We start from the raw sequence: 21,346 nt of genomic DNA on the forward strand, positions 1-21,346 counted from the left end.
AAGTTCAAAGGTGAGGAAGCACTGCTAACGGCCACTAAGATGGCATATACAACCGTCGTTTAAACCATTGACAGAACCTACGCGAGCCGGCTACTGAGCTCGAGAACCAACCCATGCGTACTGAGCTCGAGAACCCACCAGCACACACCTTGGCTACGGAGAAGACTACCCTAGTTCGATGAACCAACAGTAACCCCCTCCCGAGCCGAAGAGAAACCTTGAACCTGAAGTAGTGAACTACCGAAGATCCGTTAAAGACCCACCGTCCTTCCTCCTCACGGACTGAAAACGCCCGACGAGATCTAAACGAGAACATCGATCTCAATCCTTGCTCCACAAAGACGACTGCAACCACAAACCACTGTTCGTCCTCCTCGCCGTGGATCCAGAGAAAGCTGAGAGAACACCGGAGACGACACCCCTCTGCAGCAGAGAGCTCTCCGAGATCAAACCCTAGCCCAAGACGACAAGCATATCGAAGGAGAGCAGGAAGATGGAGCGGCAGCCAACAGGAAACGAAGAACCAAGAAGGAGGGGCCTCCGGTCGCCGGTACGCGCCGCCACGCGCAGTCCGGACTGGAGGAAGCAAAGCTCTGTTTGTATCGCTTATAGAGAAGGTGGTGATAAAGTGGAGAGAGAAGGTCCGCAAATTTATGAAAAAACAGAATAAAAATATACTAAGTTGTCATCTCACTGATGAACTTTTAGTAAGTAGGTGGTCATCATCTCACGATGAAATTTGTGAAAGCATTTTATGTACTGCACATATCAACCTACATAAGCGACATATATTAAATATATTTTCTAAAACAACACCAATATTGTTTGATCGGAAAACGGTAATAAAGAATAAGTGGGTTTAACAAAGATGTCTTATTTATGGTCGGAAAAAACGTTCAGTCGGTTATAAGAGAAATGAAGAGAATGCGACAGAGAGGAAGCCGGTGGCTGGATGAGCTACCGGAAAAGTACAACTAACGGCGAGATGAAGCAAAGGTGAAACCCCTAATCTAGCCGCCAAGTGTTAGTCAATGATTTCGGATCCCTCTCTCGTTGCTTCCCCTTTCCCTTATATAGTCGTCCTGATGTTTCGTCCTTGACCTAATTTACGCCATCTTGGTGGGCCTCCTCTGCTGGGCCGAAAAGCCCGTAGGCGTCCGAGCAGCCGCTGAGCCGAATATACTTCAGTCGACGATGATCGACTAAAAGTACTCAAGAGTCAAGCCGAGAGACCTGACTCTTGAGCCGACCGATCGAGCCGTCGCTCTACCTAGTCCGGGCCAGGCCTTTCTATTCTTCGGGCCTTGTGGGGTGGTCAAATTCATCCTCTACAGTAAGTCCCCCCCCCCAGTCCATTAGTGAGCGAAGTGCTTTCTGGCTCGTGATGGATTCTAAGGTTTGAGGGAATAGAAGGCCTGTCGGAAGGTTGGAGCGGTTGGTCGATGAGTCGCACAGCGTCGTTCTCTCGGAGGCGAGCAGTAGAGGCTTTATCGCTCCTTTTGGTCGTTGTGTCGCAGGGAAGGTTCTTGAATATTTCCGCTTGAGGCCGATTAGTCGCGGATATTCAGGTCCCGACTGACATGTCTAGATTAACCGTTGGTTTATTCTGATTTTAAGATGACCAACGTCTGAATTAGACGAGAAGCTGAACCGTCGCGAGGGTCCGCTGGACATTTGGGAAAGTTTCGAGGCCCAAATGGGCCCGTTTGAATTTAATGATGACGCCTCGAGTTTTCCCCCTTCTCTTCCTTTCATAACATGTCGAGAAGCGAAATCGTCGCGAGGGTCCGCTGGGTTTTTAGGGTGGATTTCGAGACCCGTTTAGGCCCGAATAGACCTAATGATAGCGCCTCGAGTTTCTCCCCCTCTCTTTTCCTTATAAATACGCAGATCCCCTCTCATTTCTTCAAGTTTTCCTCCGCGTTCAAAGGTACTTTCTCTCTCCTTTCCTTATCTCTCTAAGTGTTATAGCCTTCTTTCGACGCGTTCTTCGCCGTCTTGCTCCACCATGTCGTCAGTTCAGAGACTATCGAGGCAGCAGAAGGGGAAATCAGTTGCGGCGACGTCGGCTCCGGCTAGGAATCCTGACGGCGGTTGCATCGGGGACCTCAAATCGGCTCATCATACGGCGATGATGGATACAGTCAATTTGTCTCGCTCCCAGAGGCTTTTAGTCGCAGATGCGACGAGGCTTGCGAGAGAAGGAAGTGAGAATGTCGCTGTGAGGGACGCGACGGAGTGTGCGAGAGATGGACAGAGCGGGGCGGTGCCCGTTGACTCGATTACCTTGAGAGCTCGCGCAGTGGAAGACGATACTTCGGAAGACGTCGATTCTGAAGCCGAGTTGTTTCCGACGACCTTCTATCCCGAAGGGATTTTCGAGGAGATTCCACGACTACATCCTGACTTATTGTGCCCTGCTTTCGTGGCTGGTCAAGATTGGGACGGTGTGGACGAGACTAAGTCGACCCCGAGGAGCGTGAAGAGGGTTCTTCGGGCCAAGAACGCTACAGGCGTGACCTTCCTCATTCCTACGAAGGAGCAGAGGCCTTGGTCTCCTCCGATCGGGTACCAAACGGTATACGAGTCCTATTTCCAGGATGACACTCGTTGTTGGTTCCCCATCCCGCGACTGATCACCGCGTACGCTAGGCGGCGAGATCTTGCGATTAGTCAGTTACTGAACGGCTCGCTGCGATTAGCCGTCACCTTATCAGTTCTGGCGGAGCAGATTGATATGCTGATGAGCGTCAGGTCGTTTGAGGAGATGACCACGATAACCGACATGAAAGACGGAACCTACTCGGTGAAGATGCGACCAAACTACAATGTGTGCGCTGGTCATCCAAACAAGACGCCGAATTGGCAGCGTTCCTATTTTTTCCTCAAATCCGATGACTCGGCTTTCGAGGAGCCTCCTCAAGAGGATTATCGGATCCTATGGAACCGTTCTTGTGGTAGAATATCTTGTCGCGAGCTACGTCTGACTTTGTCGCTCTTAACGAAACTTTCTTTTTATTTTGTTCGCAGTTGGCCATCCTACGTCTCCGGTCTATCCCGAAGATTTCCTGAAGAGCGTTCCAGCCGTCGCCTTGCTTCGAATCTATCGTTGGTCCGAGATCACCGTCGAGAAGATTTGTGAACTTAAGGACCGGATCACTCGACGTGCGTTCTCTCGCCACTTCTGATTATTCTTTCGATCGCAAGGTTTATTTGTCGCTTCCTGACCTTTTCTGCCTTATGTTTTCAGGAGAGTGGAGATCTGATCTTTCGACCGTTCTTCCTATTCGTACTAAGCGCTAGACATCTTCCCGAGGGACATCCAGAAAAAAGTTTCCGAGGCAAAGAGGATGGGAACTCTTCCTGACTTAAGCGCGATGCTAGCTGCCCAGCTGGGGCTGACTAGCGGGGAAGGGCCCTCGACGGCGGTTCCTCGCGTTGATGAGGTCCCCCCTTCCGATGCTAGAAATGCGGGGAAGGGTAGGAAAAAGAAGAGAGGTGGCTCGGGAGTCGATGGGAGCGTTGAGGAGACGAGCGTCGCTCCTCCTTCTTGTGAGCCCTAGAAGAAGAAGAAGAAGAGAAGGACAAAGAAGAAGTCCGCTGACGAAGAGTCGGAGAATCCCAAGGAACCGACTGAAATAGGGGAGGGAGATGTTGAGGAAGAAGAACTTCGACCCGAAGAAGAGGTTCTCGAAGGTGAGACCTCAGGAGAAAAAGACGACGAGGAGGAAGCCGTCGAAGAAGAGGAATCCGAGGCTTCCCTCGGCGCTGCCCACTCGTCGATCCCGAAGAGGAGTCTGAGGGGTTGCCACTTCTGATAAGGGGGCGCGGCGATGAAGTTGGCAGCGAGGCGCGGTCTCACGCTCTAATATCTCCTTGCGAAAGGGCTCCAGCTCGTCCTAATAACGGGGCCGTCCAGATTGGTACCTCTTCTCGCGGTGACGCCGTCCTGAGGAGGGTTCCCGGAGTTAGCTTTCCCGATAAGGTTGACTTTCATTACGAGGGACCAGCTCCTTTGGCGTACGTTCCGGAGAAATGCGGGGAACTCCTTCGTCAATTAAGGGGAAGGGCGAAACCCCTGCCTGCTGTGAAGGACCTCATCTTTGGGGGCGAGTACGAGGAGGCTGCGAGGGCCAAGCTGTTGGTAAATAATTCGGTTCCCCTTTATCTTTTTATGGTTTTCGTCGCTTCGCATGTTCAGGGGGATAGCGCGATGAATATCGTGATCGATAAATACGATACTGCCCTGAAGGGAGCTTTGAAGGAACTCGAGCTGGCTATGAAGGAGTTCGCTGAAAAGGAAGAAGCTTCTGCTCGTCAGCTGAATGCGTCGAGGGCTGATGTCGGGAGACTTAACGGGTTAGTTACTCGCACTATTGCTCGAAGGGACGAGCTCAAAGCTGAGTTAGAGGCATCCCAAGGAGTCATCAGTGAGCTTGAGCGAAAGAGCGCCAAGCTTGAAAGTGAGAAGGCTTCACTCGCTGCATCCCATGAAAGAGAGATGAGGCGCCTTAGAGATTCCAGAATCCTGGAAGTGACGAGGGAAAGAGGAAGAGTTGAGGCCGAGATGGCCGCGAAAGCTAATCGTCGCTTCGCTAAGATTCGCTCCCGAGAAGAGCGACGAGGTCCTTACGAGGAGGCCCGGTTGCTTCATAGCCAAGCCTTCGGAACCAGGAAATGCCTTGAGGCCTTAAAGAGGGCTGGGAGCGACATCTCGCAAGCCACTATCGAGATATTTGCCGAGCAAGAAAAGAAATACGAGCAGGAAGCCGAGAAGCTCAAGGTGGGCGAGATACCCGAGGGAGATCTCACACTTTCTCCTCTTGTATTGGACTCTCAGTTTGTGAATGCTCGAATCTTGGTGAGTCTCCATCCGTATGGGTCCAACGCCGGCTTGATCAATCCGGAGACCGCAGCGAGTCTTCACGTTCCGCCCACTCATCCGACCGAAGAGCGACGTGAAGACCCGACGCCTCTTCTCGAAGGTCCTTTGGCTGAGCTTGGGGGAGAAACGCCTAATCGAGGAAACCGTGCTGCTGAAGATGACGCTCCCGTCCTCGTGCTCTCGGACACTTCAGCCGAGGGATCCCGTGGAGGCAATGAAGGAGAGAACGTCGAGGCGCTAGAAGAAGCTGATCCAGAGATCGTCCCGAGATCAGACGAAGTGCATGTTTCTCCGGCTGCTCGTGGGTCGAGCGTTAGGGCTTCGGAGCTCTCCGCCCTCAACAATCGTGAAAGCGACCGGGAGGACTAGCTTCTCTTGTATGTTGTTTCTTTTCAGTCCCGGAGGACTTGTGTTGTTATCTTTTAGACTTTTGCCTTCTGAGGCTTTTATTCTGTTGTACTTTTCCTTTGAATTTCCGTCTTTCCGACTTCTTGCCTTTAGTATATTTCTATCAGATTATCAACTTTATCTCGGACTTAGGCGTGTTTTAATTTTTGGACGGATCCGTTGTCTCGATGTTATGCATGTCTATTAGATGCATGATTATAACTCGTCATGACTTTCTCTCGGTCGTTTTCCTCGACTCGCGATCGTTTGTCATTTAAGCTTTATTCTTTATTGCGAATCTTTGACTTTGATGGTTCCAAGTCGATCCCAATCGTAATTTCTAAGCGTTCGGTGGGCCAGACCTTACTTTAGTAAATTATAGGATGAGTTAGAGTCATTGTCTCGGCCGTGTTGGTTTAAATCGCAACACGGTCGACTCCCGTGAATACGTGTCTGATCAGGACATATCCAACGTGGGATGCGAGTACCAATACACTTGTTCGAGAAGCCGGGGCCTGCTCGTGTAGGCATCGCCTAAGCGATCATCTGTTTCGGAGATCGATTCCTCGAGGAGGGGTTTGTCGTTGTTTTTTTTTTTTTTTTCGGCTAGACCTTTTTTTTTTGGGCTGCCTACGTATCCCTTTGCGGGAATCAACCCATTCGTAGTTCTTAGATTGTGAGTAAAAAGTGGCCTTTGAGGCGCATTTACTCGTTTTTTTTTTTTTTTTTTTAAAAGAGCGAGTAAAAGTGGCCTTAGTGGCGCATTTACTCGGTAAGGCGTTCGTCTTGACTAAGAATGGAAGAGGCGGAGATGTTTGGAGTTCCAAGCTCTCGAACTGCTTCGCCTGTTGAAGTCTCGAGGCGGTATACTCTTGGTTTGAAGACTTCGACTATCTTGTATGGTCCTTCCCAGTTGGCTCCAAGCTTGCCGGCTTTCCACTCCTTAGTATTTTCGAAGACCTTTCTTAAGACAAGATTGCCCATTTCGAGGGGACGCGATTTGACCTTTTTGTTGTAGTAGCTCTCGATTTTATGCTGGTAATTCTGGATACGGAGTAGTGCTTGGTCGCGCTTTTCCTCGATGTCGTCGAGTGGCTCGAGAAGCATGTCGCGGTTGAGTTCGACGTTTTGTGGCATTCGCGATCGGCGCAAACTTGTCACATTCACTTCTGCGGGAGCCATTGCCTCGACGCCGTAGGCCATCGAGAAGGGTGTAGCCTTCGTCGTTCCGCGAGGAGTTGTTCTGTGGGACCACAGGACACCGTCTAGTTCATCTGCCCAGCAACCTTTCTTTAACTCGAGTCGTTTCTTCAGACCGTCGATGATGGTCTTGTTCTTCGACTCGGCTTGGCCGTTACTTTGCGGGTTTCTCGGGGTCGACATGTTGAGTCGAATTCGCCATCTGTCGCAGAATCCCTTGAAATGATGCGAGATGAATTGTGAACCGTTGTCTGTGATGATCTCGTATGGGAGCCCGTGTCGGCAGATTATGTTCTTCCAGACGAAGTTTTGCACCTCCTTGTCGGTGATGCTGGCATAGGCTTCGGCTTCAACCCACTTGGTGAAGTAATCTGTGAGGACCAGGATGAACTTCATTTGGCGAGATGCCGGCATCGGACCGATGATGTCCATTCCCCATCGCATGAATGGGTATGGAGCAGTTAGGGTATGAAGGAACTCCGTTGGGCTGTGTATGGTGGAAGCGTGACGCTGGCATTGTCGTACTTGCGCACGTACGTCTCGCAGTCGGCGTTCATGGTTGGCCAGTAGAATCCGAGATTCTTTACTTTTAATGCGAGAGCTCGTCCGCCCGAGTGATTGCCTGCTGCTCCTTCATGTGTTTCGGCCATGACTAGTCTCGTTTCTTCGCCGAAGATACATTTGAGTAGCAACTTCGTCGCGGTCCATCGGTGTAGTTCCCCGTCCATGACAACGTAGTGTGCGCTACGTCGCTTCAGTTGCCGCGCGTCCCATTTTTCGGTGGGCAATAAACCTTCAGCGAGGTAATCGATGAGTTCCTTGCGCCAATCTGTTGGCTGATCATCTTGCGAAGGAGGTTCTGCTTCGTCGATGTCCATCGCTTCGATAATCGATGCTGCAATCGCAGTCTACTCTGCCTTCGTGTCGATGCTCGGTTTCTCGATTTTATGGATTGGGATTGTCCTCTTGACTTGATCGTGTAGCTTGCTTCCTAGAGCAGCGAGGGCGTCGGCACAGACATTTTCTCCGCGAGGAACCTTCGTGAGTTCGAAGAACTCGAAGTCTCGCGTGAGGTCTTGGACGAGTTTGAGGTAGGCGTCCATCCTTTCGTTGCGGACGTCGTAATCGCCAAGGTACTGGCTTACGACAAGTTGAGAGTCGCAGTAAGCGCTGACTCTTTTGGCTTTCACTGCCTTGGAGAGACGGAGCCCTGCGATGAGGGATTCGTACTCAGCTTCGTTGTTTGACGCCGCAAAACCAAAACTGAATGACTGCCGGATGAGTTCTCCTGTTGGTGATTGCAGTTGCACTCCTGCTCCCGACCCTTTACTCATGGATGAACCGTTGACGTGTAGGATCCAGTTTTCACTTGGTAGGATGAGGTCTTGCTCCAGCTCTGGTGTTAACTCGATCAAGAAGTCGGCAAGGACCTGTGACTTTGCTGCTGTGCGATTCTTGTACACGATGTCATGTTCGCTCAGCTCCATCGCCCATTTAGTCAACCGTCCTGACTTGTTAGTATTCTGCATAACCGTTCGGAGTGGTTGGTTGGACAGTACTTCAATCGTGTGCGACTGAAAGTAGGGTCGCAGTTTCCTGGCCGAGGTGACGACAGCTAAGGCCATCTTTTCGAGTGTTGGGTATCTCGTCTCCGGCTCGGTCATTCTTTTACTGGTGCAAAAGATTGGTTTCTGTTCTCCCCGATCTTCTCGAATGAGCACGCTGCTGACGACGGAGGATGTGACGGCTATGTAGAGAGACAATGTGTCGCCGGCTTCTGGCTTCGATAGTACTGGGGGGGGGGGTTGTGAGGTAATGCTTGAGTTGATTGAACGCCTCCTCGCACTTTTTGTCCCAGACGAACCTCTTATTGCCCCTTAGTAGCTCGTAGAAGGGAAGACACTTATCGGTTGATCGCGAGATGAACCTGTTGAGAGCTGCTATGTGTCCGGTTAGTCGCTGTACTTCGCGGCTGTTCTTTGGGCTTGGAAGGTCGAGGATCGCCGAGCTCTGCTTGGGGTTAGCCTCAATACCTCGTTGAGTGACAATGTAGCCGAGGAATTCTCCCAAAGTGACACCAAAGGTACACTTGGCCGGGTTGAGCTTCATCCCGTAGTCGTTCAAGATCTTGAAGCAGTCGCGTAAGTTGTTTAGGTGATCGTCGGCCTTGAGCGATTTGGCTACAAGGTGATGCCCGAAGGGCATCACCTTGTAGCAGTAGGTCCCTCTGTCGGTGATGAATGCTGTCTTCTCGCGATCGTCGGGATGCATCAAGATCTGGTTGTATCCCGAGAAAGCGTCCATGAAGGTTAGGAGTTCTTTACCAGCAGTTGATTCGACGAGACGATCGATATGAGGGAGTGGGTAACTGTCCTTTGGGCACGCCTTGTTGAGGTCCGTGAAGTCGACGCATATGCGCCATTTGCCGTTTTTCTTTTTGACGACAACCGGGTTAGCCAACCATTCGGAGTATCGGACTTCGGTAATGAAACCCGCGTCGAGGAGCCTGTCGACTTCTTCGTTTACGGCTTTAGATCGTTCTAGACCGAGTTTTCGTCGCTTCTGTCGGATGGGTTTGAACGTCGGGTCGACGTGCAGTTCATGGGATGTAACTGCGGGGTTGATCCCCTTCATGTCGGAAGTCTTCCAGGCGAACGTCGAGGCGTTGTCTTTGATGAAAGAGATGATCCTTGAACATATGTCGTCGGACAGGTAGACGCCAACTCGGATGATTTTCGTCGGGTCGGACTCATCAATTGCGACTTCGCGAACTTCCTCCTTCTGGGGGTATATCTTGTGGAGTGGTTTACTGACGGAGTTGACAAGGGAAGCTTGTTGCTGCATCTTTACAGTTGCGATCAGTAGTTCTTTCGCGGCTTGTTGATCTCCCCGAATCGTCTCTGTTTTGCCGTCTTTTCCGGGAAACTTGACGCATTGATGTAATTCGAAGGGACGGCTTTCATGGAATGCAGCCATGGTGTTCCGAGTATGGCATTATAGGGTGCTTTGGCGCGGATGACGGAGAACTTGACGGTGTGGGTTATACCACCTGCGTATACTGGAAGGCGAATTGTCCCGATCATTTGCTCCGAGGCTCCGTTGAAGCCGGTGAGCGTGCGAGAGGAAGGCTTCATATCCCTTAAATCAACTCCCATTTGGTCGAGTGTGTCGCGAAAGATGAGATCGACTGAGCTGCCGGTATCAATAAGGACTTTTGCGACTAGACATTCGCCAATGTCAAGGTCGACGAGGAGAGGATCATTATGTGGCATGTGGACGCCCTTGGTGTCTAGTGCCGAAAAAGTGATCTGGTGATCATTTTCGACTGGAGAAGGCCACTTCTTAGAGGTGGTTGCTTGACGTTTGTAATCTTTGACGGCTCGAACCGAGTCACCGCAAGGTGGTGATCCGCCCATTATGACGCTAATGTGCGGGGCTCGGGTAGCTCGCATTGATTCGAGTTGCTTTATCAAATCGTCAGTTGTGTTCTCGAATTTAGGAGTTTCTGCAGGCTGTTTCTTTTTTTGATTCGAGACGTCGTCGCAGATCGGACCCTTTCGAACGGTTGAGTTGGATTCGCAGGTCGTCGGCCTTCGAATTGAGCTGGTCACGAAGGTCGCCAATTTGACCGACTCTCCGGGCGTTGCATTTTGAGTTGGTCGCACGGAGGTCGGCGGTTCCTGTGTTTTCGTTCGTGGCGCTCTTTCGCTTCAATAGAATGCGCAGGTCTTTATCTGTTGTCGAGGGAGTGAGAGACTGCTTATCCTTGCTGTCCAATTTATCGCGCAGATCTGGTTGCACTGTCGGGACATCATCATCAGAGGAGTCACAAGGGCGAGAGAGTATGACTTCCACTCGTCGCCGGCGACGCGGGTGTTCGTCTTCTGACGAATCGTTGGCGGGGCCGACGTTGTTGACGGGAGTGCGTTCAGGGCTTGCTCTTTCCTCGCTTGGGGCCGTGTTCTTTTGAGACTTATGTGCCTTCTTCTCCTTGTTCTTACTCCAGCTTTTGGTGTTTTTCGGTGTCGTAGGAGAGGTGGGCATTTGGATTGTCCCATTAGTGATCCCGTCAAAAAACTGCCCGATGAGGACCTTGCATTCCTTCGTATCATGGGAATCCCTTTTGTGGTAGAGGCACCATTTTTTTGGCACCATTTTTTTGGCTCCTCGGAGTTTGAACTCGCTGGTTCGGATAAGCTTGACTGCTTCGGAGTGGAGTCTCGATCCCAGTGGTTCCAGCCTTTCTCTCGCGTGATGGCTGCTGATTTTGGAGAATCCTCATCACCGACCGAGCTAACGTAGCCTCGCTTCTGAGTGGTATTTCCACCGGAGGAGTGCTGGCGGGGCTCGGGGCGGGTGTCGTTTGTTCGGGCGGGTCGCTGTTTCGCTGCTGCTTCTTTTGCGAACTTTGCTCTTGTGTCTTCTTCCATGCGGATAAAGTTGTGCGAGCGAGCGATGGCGTCGGAGACAGATTTTGTCGGGTATCGGTAGAGATCCTGACGGAATGTGGAGTCGACGTGCAAGGTGTTCATCAAAGATTATACGGCGATATGGTCGGGAATATCAATCTTCGAGACAATAGCTTTGAACTTCTCCATGAAGTCGCGGAGGCTTTGGCCGCTGGCGTGAGTGAGGTTCCACAAATCTGACACGGTCGCTTCCTGGTTGGTGAACATGATATAATTCTTAAGGAAAGCCGTTGAGGGGTCGTGGAAACAGTCGACGGAGTTTTCTCTGAGGTCGGTGAACCAAGTAAGGGCCGGTCCTTCTAGGGTTTCGACGAAGAGTTTGCAAAAGCCGGCGTCTTTGTCTTCGTCGGTCAGGTTTGCGCGTCGCATCGCTATGTTGAAAGACGTGACGTGAGTAGAAGGGTCAGAGAGACCTTTGAAGGTTGGAAGACGGAGTTTCTCCATCTTCTGGAGCCGCACGCCGGTAACCTTTTGCGTGAAGGGTGTACGAAGAGATTCCGCGAGTACATGCTCGATTTGGGGCGCGGACGTCGTCACCTGGTGGATCTTCGAATTGATGTCGAGGACCGACTGTTTCAACGCAGCTAGTTCGCTTACGGTGTGCGCGTTGATGTCGTTACCGGCGCTTTGGTTATCGTTATCCCGCGTAGGTGCTACGTTGGTGGTTCGTTCTGTGGCGAACAGGTGTCGACGATACTGCGCCGTTGAAGCTTCGGCGTTTGCAGCGATAGGAGCAAGGATCTTTGCTATCGTCGTGATTTGGTCAACTGCCGCCTTCTGCGCCGCTTCTTGTAGGGCGAGGCGTGCCAGGATAGTTTCCATAGACGCAGGAGGGGGGAGTGGAGTTACTGGTGTAGGCGTAGGTGTCACCTCAGGAGCCGGCGTCACCTCGAGAGCTTCGCGCTCCTCGCCTGACGAAGAACTGTCGTTGCTAACGACCATAGTTCTGACGTTACTTTGCTAGTTGCCCCACGGTGGGCACCAACTGTTTGATCGGAAAACGGTAATAAAGAAGATGTGGGTTTAACAAAGACGTCTTATTTATGGTCGGAGAAAACGTTCAGTCGGTTACAAGAGAAATGAAGAGAATGCGACAGAGAGGAAGCCGGTGGCTCGATGAGCTACCGGAAAAGTACAACTAACGGCGAGATGAAGCAAAGGTGAAAACCCTAATCTAGCCGCCAAGTGTTAGTCAATGATTTCGGATCCTTCTCTCGTTGTTTCCCCTTTCCCTTATATAGTCGTCCTGATGTTTCGTCTTTGACCTAATTTACGCCATCTTGATGGGCCTCCTCTGCTGGGCCGAAAAGCCCGTAGGCGTCCGAGCAGCCGCTGAGCCGAATATACTTCAGTCGACGATGATCGACTAAAAGTACTCAAGAGTCAAGCCGAAAGACCTGACTCTTGAGCCGACCGATCGAGCCGTCGCTGTACTTAGTCCGGGCCAGGCCTTTTTTATTCTTCGGGCCTTGTTGGTGGTCAAATCCATCCTCTACAAATATATTCATTGTCATACCCCACTGAGTAGACACTTATGTATTGCACATAAATTCAACGATTACAGGAAAAATCGACTGGCCAACGTTTCATTAGATGATAAGTAAGAAGAAAAACGAACCATTATTAAAAGAAAGAATAACTTTACAATTTACTCATAATATGAGAGTCATGACCCCACGACATAGACATTACGAACATGTTAATAAGATACTCTTATCGGCCATTATAATATTTCCATCTTGTGACTATTTACATTATAAAATATTAAACTAAGATTCAACCAATCATTAAACTAAGACATTATCTTTAGTTAAGTTCTTGGGACCTATAAACCAAACATTTTGTCCCAAAAAGAAGAGAAGAGATCAAATTTTCATCTGAAAAAAAAAACACAGAGAGAGGTTATGGCATATTCAACTAAACTTTATCTTCCTCTTCAAACACAATGTTTTGTTTCAAAGACAGTAAGATCAAAGACTTTGATGCTTCAACAGAGTCACGTTCAAGTTAAAGTCAAGCAAGTCACAGTTCCTCAACCAATAAGATACTCCACCAATAACACTGTAAGATCCTTTCTTCTTGTTGTCTAGAAACGGGCTTTGATTTTCTTGAGAATCTAATTGGTTTTGTGTGTTTGTAAACAGGTATATGAAGATCCAGTGCAAGGGATCATTTGTTACACTGATGATAACGGAGAGGTTATATGTGAAGGGTATGATGAAGGTCCTCGTTGTCCCCCAGAGAGTCCAATAGTAACTTCTTTCTCAAGGTAATGATAACTTCCTAATTCATAATCATCAGATCGATCCTGTTTCAATGTTTTTAGTTACCGAGATTGGTTTATAAAAAACAGAGAGGTGGAGATTCTTGATCTTTTGCAAAGAAGTTATCAGGAACTGAGAGTTGCAGAGAAGGGTGATGGTCAAAGACAGGAAGCTGCTTCACAACAAGAGTTAAAAATGATCAAATGGAGCAGCTTTGACTTGCTCTAAACTCTCTCTTAAAAATCAAAATATGTTCTATCTTCAAAAAGGCCTCTTGAATAAGAATGTGTAGATAAGGCTGTGAAAGAAGCAGCCATTTGCTTCTTTCTTGTTTCTCTTTTGTAAGAACACAAACATGAATATATGTCCAGATTTTGGTTTCATTGTCTTCTCAACTATTAGAAAAGAATCTCATATACACAAGAAAAACTGTAGTTTTTGTACAGATAGGATACTAACTGAAATCATCTCACATCTTTCTAATGAATCATTCAGACAATCATCTAAAACTCTACCTGAACGACACATAATCTAAAAGATGCAAACAAAATCCATATCCAAGAGAAGAGAAGAATCATAACCAAAGAATAGTGTTCCCATATGCACAAAACCAATTTCTATACCACAAAAAAAAAACTGGACATCTTGAGGATTCATAAATATATCACTCTGCTTGCGTACCGGTTTGAGAGGTTTCTTCTGGTTGATCAGACCTGGAGTTATTAGCAATGACATCAGGGGGAGACCACTGATCAGGAACCATGAGGAAGTAAGTCGTCATTGCCTTTCTGAATCTTCTCTTGTATTGCTTTGGCGAGATTACTGTTGGTGCTTCATTCTTGGGGCCTCCTAAGATTCCTGTAAACTTCACCCAAGACTCTAGATGTTTGTCCCATGTGTACTGCCTTAAGAAATCGATGATCCCGAGAACTAGCTCGTTTTTTTCTTCATCCACGCCTACTAGCAACGAGTAATCCATCACATCACCCAACTGAAAACACAACACAATCAAGATACATACGTTCATAAAATTTACAAAGAGTAAATGATTTGCATGAGAGTAAAACTCACTGCAAGAAAGGCGGTATCGTTCCAGACAGCTCTTTCCAACAGCCGTTTTGCTTTGTTACCGACAAAAATGGGAGAAGTCGGCATTGCTTCAATCAAGTTCTGATCCAGCAAGACTTTGTTGCTCCCACTAGAGTCAGGATTGTATCGCGCCCGGGAAGATCCTTTGAGGTCATAAAGCCGCTTCACAGTTCTTCCAAAGAGAAGATTCTCCATTATCAGAACATCCATCTTTGTTTCTTTCCCACTCTTAAGTTGCTTGGTCGCGACCTATTAACACAAATACATGCTCTCATCACATGTGAGTCAAACATGACAGCAAAAATCTCTCAACTTAGCAGTTAAAATACCTGATAGATTCCCAATATTTTTGCCAAGCAAGTTGGGCTTTTCGTGCTGATAGACTCAGATAAGTATTTGAAGTAAGCAGGTGCAAATTTGATGAACGATTCCAGTTCTGTCTTGGTGACTTGCTTGATGATGAAACGATCGTCCAGGGTTTTAGCAAAGAAGACATTGCTCTTTCCACCTTGAGCTCCCCATTTTTTACACCGGCTAAGAGACCTTATGAACTCAAGTTCCGAAGGGAGACATATACCTCGCAACGCCTCAAACCGTTTAGCATAGTAACAAGTAACCGTGTACTTCACTTTCCCAAGAGTGCCGTCTTCTCCATATGAGACTCGAGCATTGAAAGCTTTTGTATATGAAAGTGGGTCAAGACGCAGAGATGAGGACATTGAAAGTATACTCTCATCCACTGAACTATTGCTTCTGCTAGGGTCAAAAATGGTGTCATCAACTGGGCGAGGGATATTCAGTTCAGAAGGAAATGAAACTAGAGATTCCCCTTCAACAGAAATTTGGCGTTGATATTCGGGCGTCATCAAGGCATATGCGATCATACTTGTGGGCTCATCATCATACACCGGAACAACAACATCATTCATGCCTACAGGTAGAAGTAGCCTTGGTCCACCTTGAAGCTCTGCCTCTCTAAATGATGAAATATAGAGAGGTCTGTGCTCGCCAAATGTATCGAGCTTCTGAGAGCTAAGCAGAAAATTCTTGTTGATGGAACGGTAGAAACTGAGGAATGGCATACCTAACCAGCTTACAGAATCTTCTGAGTTCTCATAACTTTTACTCGGTAAAGCAGGTGAAACTGGATAGGCTGCTACCTTGGATTCCTTTTGCTGTTCTGAGAGATCTATTGGCTTTAACCCCTCTGAGATTGACATGGAGGAAGGAGGAAGCAAGATCTTATTATTTGTTGGAATCTCCTCTGATGTTTGACGTTCGCCTATCCATGCCGCATCAAGAGTGGCTGAAAGATTCTTCATCACTAAATGGCCATCAGACTGTGTCCTGCGAACATCGAGTTTATTTTCCACAGGATCAGAAGTATCAGGTAAGGTATTGCTGGGAGAAACTTCTCCCATATCTTCCTTTTCCTGAATCAAATCTAAAGTTGTATCAGCTTCCTTCTGAACCTTATTTAACGAGCCAGTGTCACCAGTAGAACCACCATCAGGATTCGGATCAACCTCTGAGCCAGCAAGAAGAGAGTTTGTCCCAGCATTCATCTCAGGGAGCGTCTGGCTCGTAGCCAAGGGTGGTTTCTCATTTTCTTCTCGCTTTGTGTCATCACTACTCTCAAGCTTCTGTAAATTTGATGCATTAATCAAGCGATGATCCCACATATAAGACTGAAATATCAGCTGTCTGCGAAGCCGGTATAGCTCAAGAATTTCCACACGAGGTTGGCCTTCCTTCACCTCCCTCTGCAACATACTTTGCATATTCTCCTGGAAGAAACGTAAGAACAATTTATCTTGCACCGCTGAATCTACTCGTCAACATAGAACATAACTTTTTACCTCAAATTCTGCTTTCTCTCTTTGCAGCAGTTCTTCGAGTTCACCAATTCGACGGTTAGAACCTTTCACTGCAATTTGACTAATAGCATTTAATACTTCAGAAAACAGAAGCTCTGCTCTCTCTGCCACCTGCTTGATAAAAAAGAAAGAGAATCAGTAAAAAATCAACTGCATCCAAGAAAATCACAGATGTTTAACCTTATCTATCTCTCTCTGTATCCAGTCCTGATTATCATAGTTGAAACTAAGAACTGATGGTGGAAGGTAGACCGAATGAACATCTATAGTAGCGTATCGGAAGCAAGCAACCATGTTCCCAAATCTGCATGAGCACAACTTGTTAGAGCAAAGGAAAAAATAACACATATTTTTTAATAAGACATGTAAGAAAAAAGTACCCATAGAAGCGAAGACAGTCTCTATGGAGAGAATGGCCACAACATGCTACTCTACTGGCAGCTGCGTGATTTGAGAAACTGAGCTCCAGAAATTTCCCAAACGACAATCCCCAGGCTGCATCAGACATCACCACTCGTAGAGTTGCTGGAGGAAAGCCATTAGGTCGGGGGCATCTCAGACATCTATGCCACATCCAGATCTTCCCCTCCTTTTCACCAGCTAAGAGATAATCTTGGAGCTTTTTCACAGATATAGTAAGGCTGCCTTGTCGATGAGTGTAACAGTGAACGTGAGCTTCTGATGGCATCTCACATGAACGACACCTGTAACCCTGCGATTTTGAGCATTTATTTGGGTTACCAAATTATTCTGTAAGCTGTAATAGAGAAGTCACGTCAATATATAAGAGAAAGCAAAACTTACCTGATCGAACAAATGATCTCTTAAGAACCGCCCCAATGGTTTATCAAAACTACCATAGTATTTTATCCGGAAGAGATGAGACCTCTCACACACAGTTCCTTTCCACACTGATCGGGACGATAGAGAAACCAAAATGCTCTGGTGATCAGAGGGTGACGGAGGAAATTCCTCTTTTTGAGATTGTGGTTCCTTTGAATTCTCACTGTTTTGTTGTTGGATGGTTGTAAGGTCTGAACCATTGTCCTGGTGCTCTACTATAACGCTCGTACTACTTTGAGAAGTCTTCCGCACAAAGCCTTCAGACAATATGTCTGCTGGTGTGTCTGCCAGTGCAGATCTTTCAGACAAATTTGAGTTTCTTCCCTCAATCACACGGTCAGGCAAAGTCAATGAAACATTACAGCGTGAAAATATGAAACCAGGATTTGTTTCTCTAGCCTGCCAGCCTGAACCATTGGGTATCAAAGGATTTATATCCTTCTGGATTGATAGATTGGCAGTGGTTAAAAGCAACTCTGATGCTGGGACACTGTTTGCTCGTTGTGGTTCGAAACCAGATACCAATGTTGGAGATTTATCATGTATGGAAGAGACAGTGAAACCTGGCACAGTAGATATGGAACGTTCAATACTTGTAGATTTATCTGGAAGAGCTACCGTAATGGGGGAGTTCAAGGGGAATTCTGGTGAGGCTCCTTCGTCAGCAAGAAACGATGTCTCGAGTGCCAAATGATAAGCTGCAAAAACTCCATATCGGACCACATGCTTCACTTTTTTCAACTCTTCCTCATTAGCACCCCTAAGCAAAATCTGAAGAAGAAAGGACACAAAAAGCAATAAGTAATGCTATGAAGCAATCAGATCTGCATTTTATAATTCTAATGGCTAAGAGTGCTTACTGTAAAGCCTAATGGCCTTGGACAACCCTCAAAATACATCAACGTCTTCACTGCTTTCTTTCCAACTTGACCATGTTCTTCAAGAAACCTATCCACCCGAAAATTCTCACAGTAACCCAGCTTTTGAGAGGAGAGGTGGTCTACTGAAGGAATGATCTGAGCACCAGTGCAGCGAGCAATGCGGTCTAAAAGTGGCCTCTTAATGTTTAGAACAAGAGATATGTCTTTGGCTAGAAGATACTCTTGCGCAAATCGAGAAACTGATTTTTCGACTAGTAGAATATTTGGACGTTCAGCGTGAATCTTTGCAACAGCCATCTTTAGATGCTCCTTTTCCTGAAAACAAAAATTAATGCAAAAAATAAAAGAGTTTAGGCATATATAAGCAAATCCCATTGCAACAAATATGGAGGCTGCACTCAAATTTCACCTGTTGCAGCAAAGTATCAAAACTCGAGAACTGGTTTGAGACCCTTTGATACTCAAGCGCACCGCCTAGAATCAATAGTCGAGATTTCTCAATCTTTGCTTTCATTCTCCTATGAGCCACATTTTTCTTGCAAACAACTCCCTTAACCACCATGCTATAATGTAATATATGGATTACTAAAAGATGAAACTTCACAAGCACCAGTATTTTGGGATTAAGATTTGTTTCTTCTGTTACCTATCATGTCGGAACCCGGAAGCTAAGCACTTCACTTTGACATAGCCACCAGGATCCATTCCTCCACTTTTGCTCATATCAGGCTTCAGTAAGTTAGCCGCCTCCCAAGAAAGGGAGGTGATAATCTCTAACCAGCCCTCTTTGCCCTCTTCATCGCTCACAGGGAGGTTGTCGACTTGCAAAAGCTGCGCAAGCAAAGCTCTAAAGTGCCCATCAACCACATTCTTCATAGTCTTCTTGTGCTCTTCACTTGTTCGATCCTCGCTACGGAACTCTCCACTTCCAAAGCTAGTGGAAGGTCGTAAGTATCCCCACGCACCTGAGGCGTCTCCCTCGTTATCTTCCTCGTCAAACAAAGAGCTTTCTCTCTCATCTTCTTCGTTTTCTGGATCAGGTGGAACCCACAAAAGTCCATTGTTCTCGAAATCCACCAGCTCTGCCACTTGATCATCCGATATATCTGGGGGAGAAGGTGCTTCACTTTCTTCACGACCATCATTCTCATCTTTTTTCTGGAACTGCTCTGATCCTTCCCCAATTACAGATTCAAGACACTGATGAATGAGTGGAGAGCCGCTTACACTTTTCTGGTCAGCGGTGGTTTCGAAACTCAGATGCTTACAGGGGCTCATCTCCTCATATTCCATTGGGCCATAGTATTTATTAGCTTGAGGAGAATGACTCGTCTCAGTATCAGTCTGGTATGCACAATACTCGTCATACTCATCATCACTCCTGATGCATAAAGGAAGCAAAAGATATTAAGTTACCCAAACACGATTGCCACATGGCTTACCCTAGAGGTTGTTTGCAGAGTCTAATAAGCTTCACATGTACCTATGAGATCAAAGAGAACTCAAAGAAAGAGAGTACCTATTTAAACCAAAGCGAGATGGATCTTCCACATCTGTGGCTATGAAACTATTACTCCTTGAAGTCTCTTTGCCTTGCTCTTTAGAAGCCACTCCGTGCAAACTGACATCAGAACCACGTTTAACCCTTTGATAAGGACCAACTAAACCTGGCATCGAGCCAAGAGTACTACTATTGGTAGTTGTAATAGTCTTTGAGCTAAGAAGACTTGTCTCAGAAGACGAACTACTAATCCCCGGAATATTCGAAAGATGCGTTCCACCATCACCTAGCTCCCATTGGCTGAAACAATAATTACAAACACGGATCCTCTCCCACTCCTCACGGGGAGCTCTCAAGTCGCTGGTAGCCAAAGGTATCGAGTTCGCAGTACATTTCCCACAGAAGACTCTCCCACAAAGACGGCAATGGTGCCTACGGTTAATAAGGGTGAACTGACAATCACACTCATAACACACACGACAGCTCTGATCAGGCATCCAAAAATCTCTGGAGACAGTAGCTGGCTCGGATCGCCAGGGGAGCCATGATTTTAGCAGACCCACAATCTCACAGAGTGTGCTATTACAATCCCCTTTATTACAATCCCCTTTATCCATCTAAAAACCTCCCAACCTTCATGCTATGACTGTCATAGAAGTCTAGAATCCAAAAATCATCACCTAAGAGATGCAAACCCTAGTCTCCAACTCCTTGAGTCACTCTCTAATAACCACCAATCAGATGAGTCGCATCCGCGTGTTTATCAGATGTCAGATTCATCTTTGGGCACACCGATGTTGATACTAATGGTCTTTCATCCTTTAAAGGCTGATCAGAGCAGGAAAGTTTCAACCTTTAGCTTAACCTCTCACTGAACAAAACATAAAAATTCAAAATCAAACGTTAAAACGCTAGAAAGGGTTGTTTCATCATGAATGTGTGAATAAAGAGTGTATCCCACAAACTATCACACGAAATCAATCAGAAACAACAACAAAAAAAAAAAAATCAAAACTTTGGGGGGAGATCAGATAATCGTTTTTTGGGTATTTCACGAACCTAATAATATGAAATAAAAATCTACCAAAACCTAATAATTAAGTTTCAAATTTTCGAAACTATGCACATCGAAAATCGAAATCCTTGGAACTAATCGAGAAATCTTTGAAGGTTTGTAACCTAAAACCCTAATTTGAATTTGATCGCATCGAGATACCTTGTCGAATCACCAGAAGATTCTTCGTCTTCTACTCGAGAGGGATTTTCCCTCCTTGAATTCAGGTTTTTTGAATTTTTTATTTTTTTAATCCGAATTTTGGAGCTTATTGACTGATATATTCATGTTTTTTTTTTCTGTGGCAGGGAAAAAGCGATCAATGATGATCCGCGTTTCACAGTTTAACCATACACCTTCACGTAGCTGATCTAAGAAATACTACTCATTCCTTTTTACAAAGTAAGTAGTTTAGACTAAAAACACTAATATTAAAAAAGTTGGTACTTTAAGAAAAATAATATTTAATTAATTAATTCAACCAATTATAAAAAAATGATATTATTTAATTGGTTATACTATATCCAATAAATATAAAAATTATCTAGATATTTGAAAACTATTTACATTTTGAAACAAAATATTTTTTCTTAAACTACTTACAATAAGGAACAGACGGAGTATTAAGAAGGATTTGACCAATAACATTGTTTTCTTTTTCTTTTCGTAATGTACTAGCAAAACCAATCCAGAAAAAAAAATTATATTTTTAAAAAGCTTTAGATGTTATTGATATGTAATATTTGAAACCATTAAAGTACTTTGAGAAAAATCCATTAACATGTAAATCCCAAAAACAAAGATAGCTAATTTTCTCGTATTTAAGCATGTTCTTGTAAATCTAGTTAATTAGAGTATACATTTTTTTGTGCACCAAATACTTTCATTAATAGATC

General features: G+C 46.4%; 3 protein-coding genes across 3 annotated transcripts; 1 reads left to right on the forward strand and 2 right to left on the reverse strand.

The window, feature by feature from the left end:
* Nucleotides 1-9,330: 9,330 nt before the first annotated feature.
* LOC106374147 lies at nucleotides 9,331-9,888 on the reverse strand. Its single transcript, XM_013814238.1, has one exon. The coding sequence runs from the start codon at nucleotides 9,886-9,888 to the stop codon at nucleotides 9,331-9,333; it is 558 nt and encodes a 185-aa protein (XP_013669692.1).
* A 2,833-nt stretch (nucleotides 9,889-12,721) lies between these two features.
* LOC111212733 lies at nucleotides 12,722-13,588 on the forward strand. Its single transcript, XM_022714315.2, has 3 exons — nucleotides 12,722-13,004; nucleotides 13,086-13,210; nucleotides 13,295-13,588. The coding sequence occupies exons 1-3, from the start codon at nucleotides 12,846-12,848 to the stop codon at nucleotides 13,431-13,433; spliced, it is 423 nt and encodes a 140-aa protein (XP_022570036.1). The 5' UTR covers nucleotides 12,722-12,845; the 3' UTR covers nucleotides 13,434-13,588.
* A 13-nt stretch (nucleotides 13,589-13,601) lies between these two features.
* Nucleotides 13,602-20,774, reverse strand: LOC106377571 (1-phosphatidylinositol-3-phosphate 5-kinase FAB1B-like). The gene is made up of 12 exons (XM_013817844.3): nucleotides 20,613-20,774; nucleotides 19,415-20,267; nucleotides 18,542-19,276; nucleotides 18,305-18,458; nucleotides 17,875-18,210; nucleotides 16,976-17,785; nucleotides 16,552-16,883; nucleotides 16,352-16,475; nucleotides 16,154-16,282; nucleotides 14,624-16,081; nucleotides 14,277-14,543; nucleotides 13,602-14,196 (listed from the first exon to the last, which is right to left on the reverse strand). The coding sequence occupies exons 2-12, from the start codon at nucleotides 20,011-20,013 to the stop codon at nucleotides 13,870-13,872; spliced, it is 5,271 nt and encodes a 1,756-aa protein (XP_013673298.1). The 5' UTR covers nucleotides 20,014-20,267; nucleotides 20,613-20,774; the 3' UTR covers nucleotides 13,602-13,869.
* Between the last annotated feature and the right edge of the window lie 572 nt (nucleotides 20,775-21,346).

This window comes from Brassica napus, chromosome C1 (genome assembly GCF_020379485.1).
Source record: "Brassica napus cultivar Da-Ae chromosome C1, Da-Ae, whole genome shotgun sequence".
Classification (NCBI taxonomy): Eukaryota; Viridiplantae; Streptophyta; class Magnoliopsida; order Brassicales; family Brassicaceae; genus Brassica; species Brassica napus.

Bases quoted from the DNA above. Each gene is read 5' to 3' on its own strand.
- LOC111212733 (XM_022714315.2), top strand. From the start codon at position 12,846: ATGGCATATTCAACTAAACTTTATCTTCCTCTTCAAACACAATGTTTT. The intron at 13,005-13,085 runs GTAAGATCCTTT...GTTTGTAAACAG, and splicing joins GATACTCCACCAATAACACT to GTATATGAAGATCCAGTGCA. The intron at 13,211-13,294 runs GTAATGATAACT...TATAAAAAACAG, and splicing joins ATAGTAACTTCTTTCTCAAG to AGAGGTGGAGATTCTTGATC.
- LOC106377571 (XM_013817844.3), bottom strand. From the start codon at position 20,013: ATGGATAAAGGGGATTGTAATAAAGGGGATTGTAATAGCACACTCTGT. The intron at 18,211-18,304 runs GTGAAATTTGAG...TTTTGTTTTCAG, and splicing joins TTGATACTTTGCTGCAACAG to GAAAAGGAGCATCTAAAGAT. The intron at 16,884-16,975 runs GTAAGTTTTGCT...TCAAAATCGCAG, and splicing joins GAGATCATTTGTTCGATCAG to GGTTACAGGTGTCGTTCATG.
- LOC106374147 (XM_013814238.1), bottom strand. From the start codon at position 9,888: ATGGGCGGATCACCACCTTGCGGTGACTCGGTTCGAGCCGTCAAAGAT.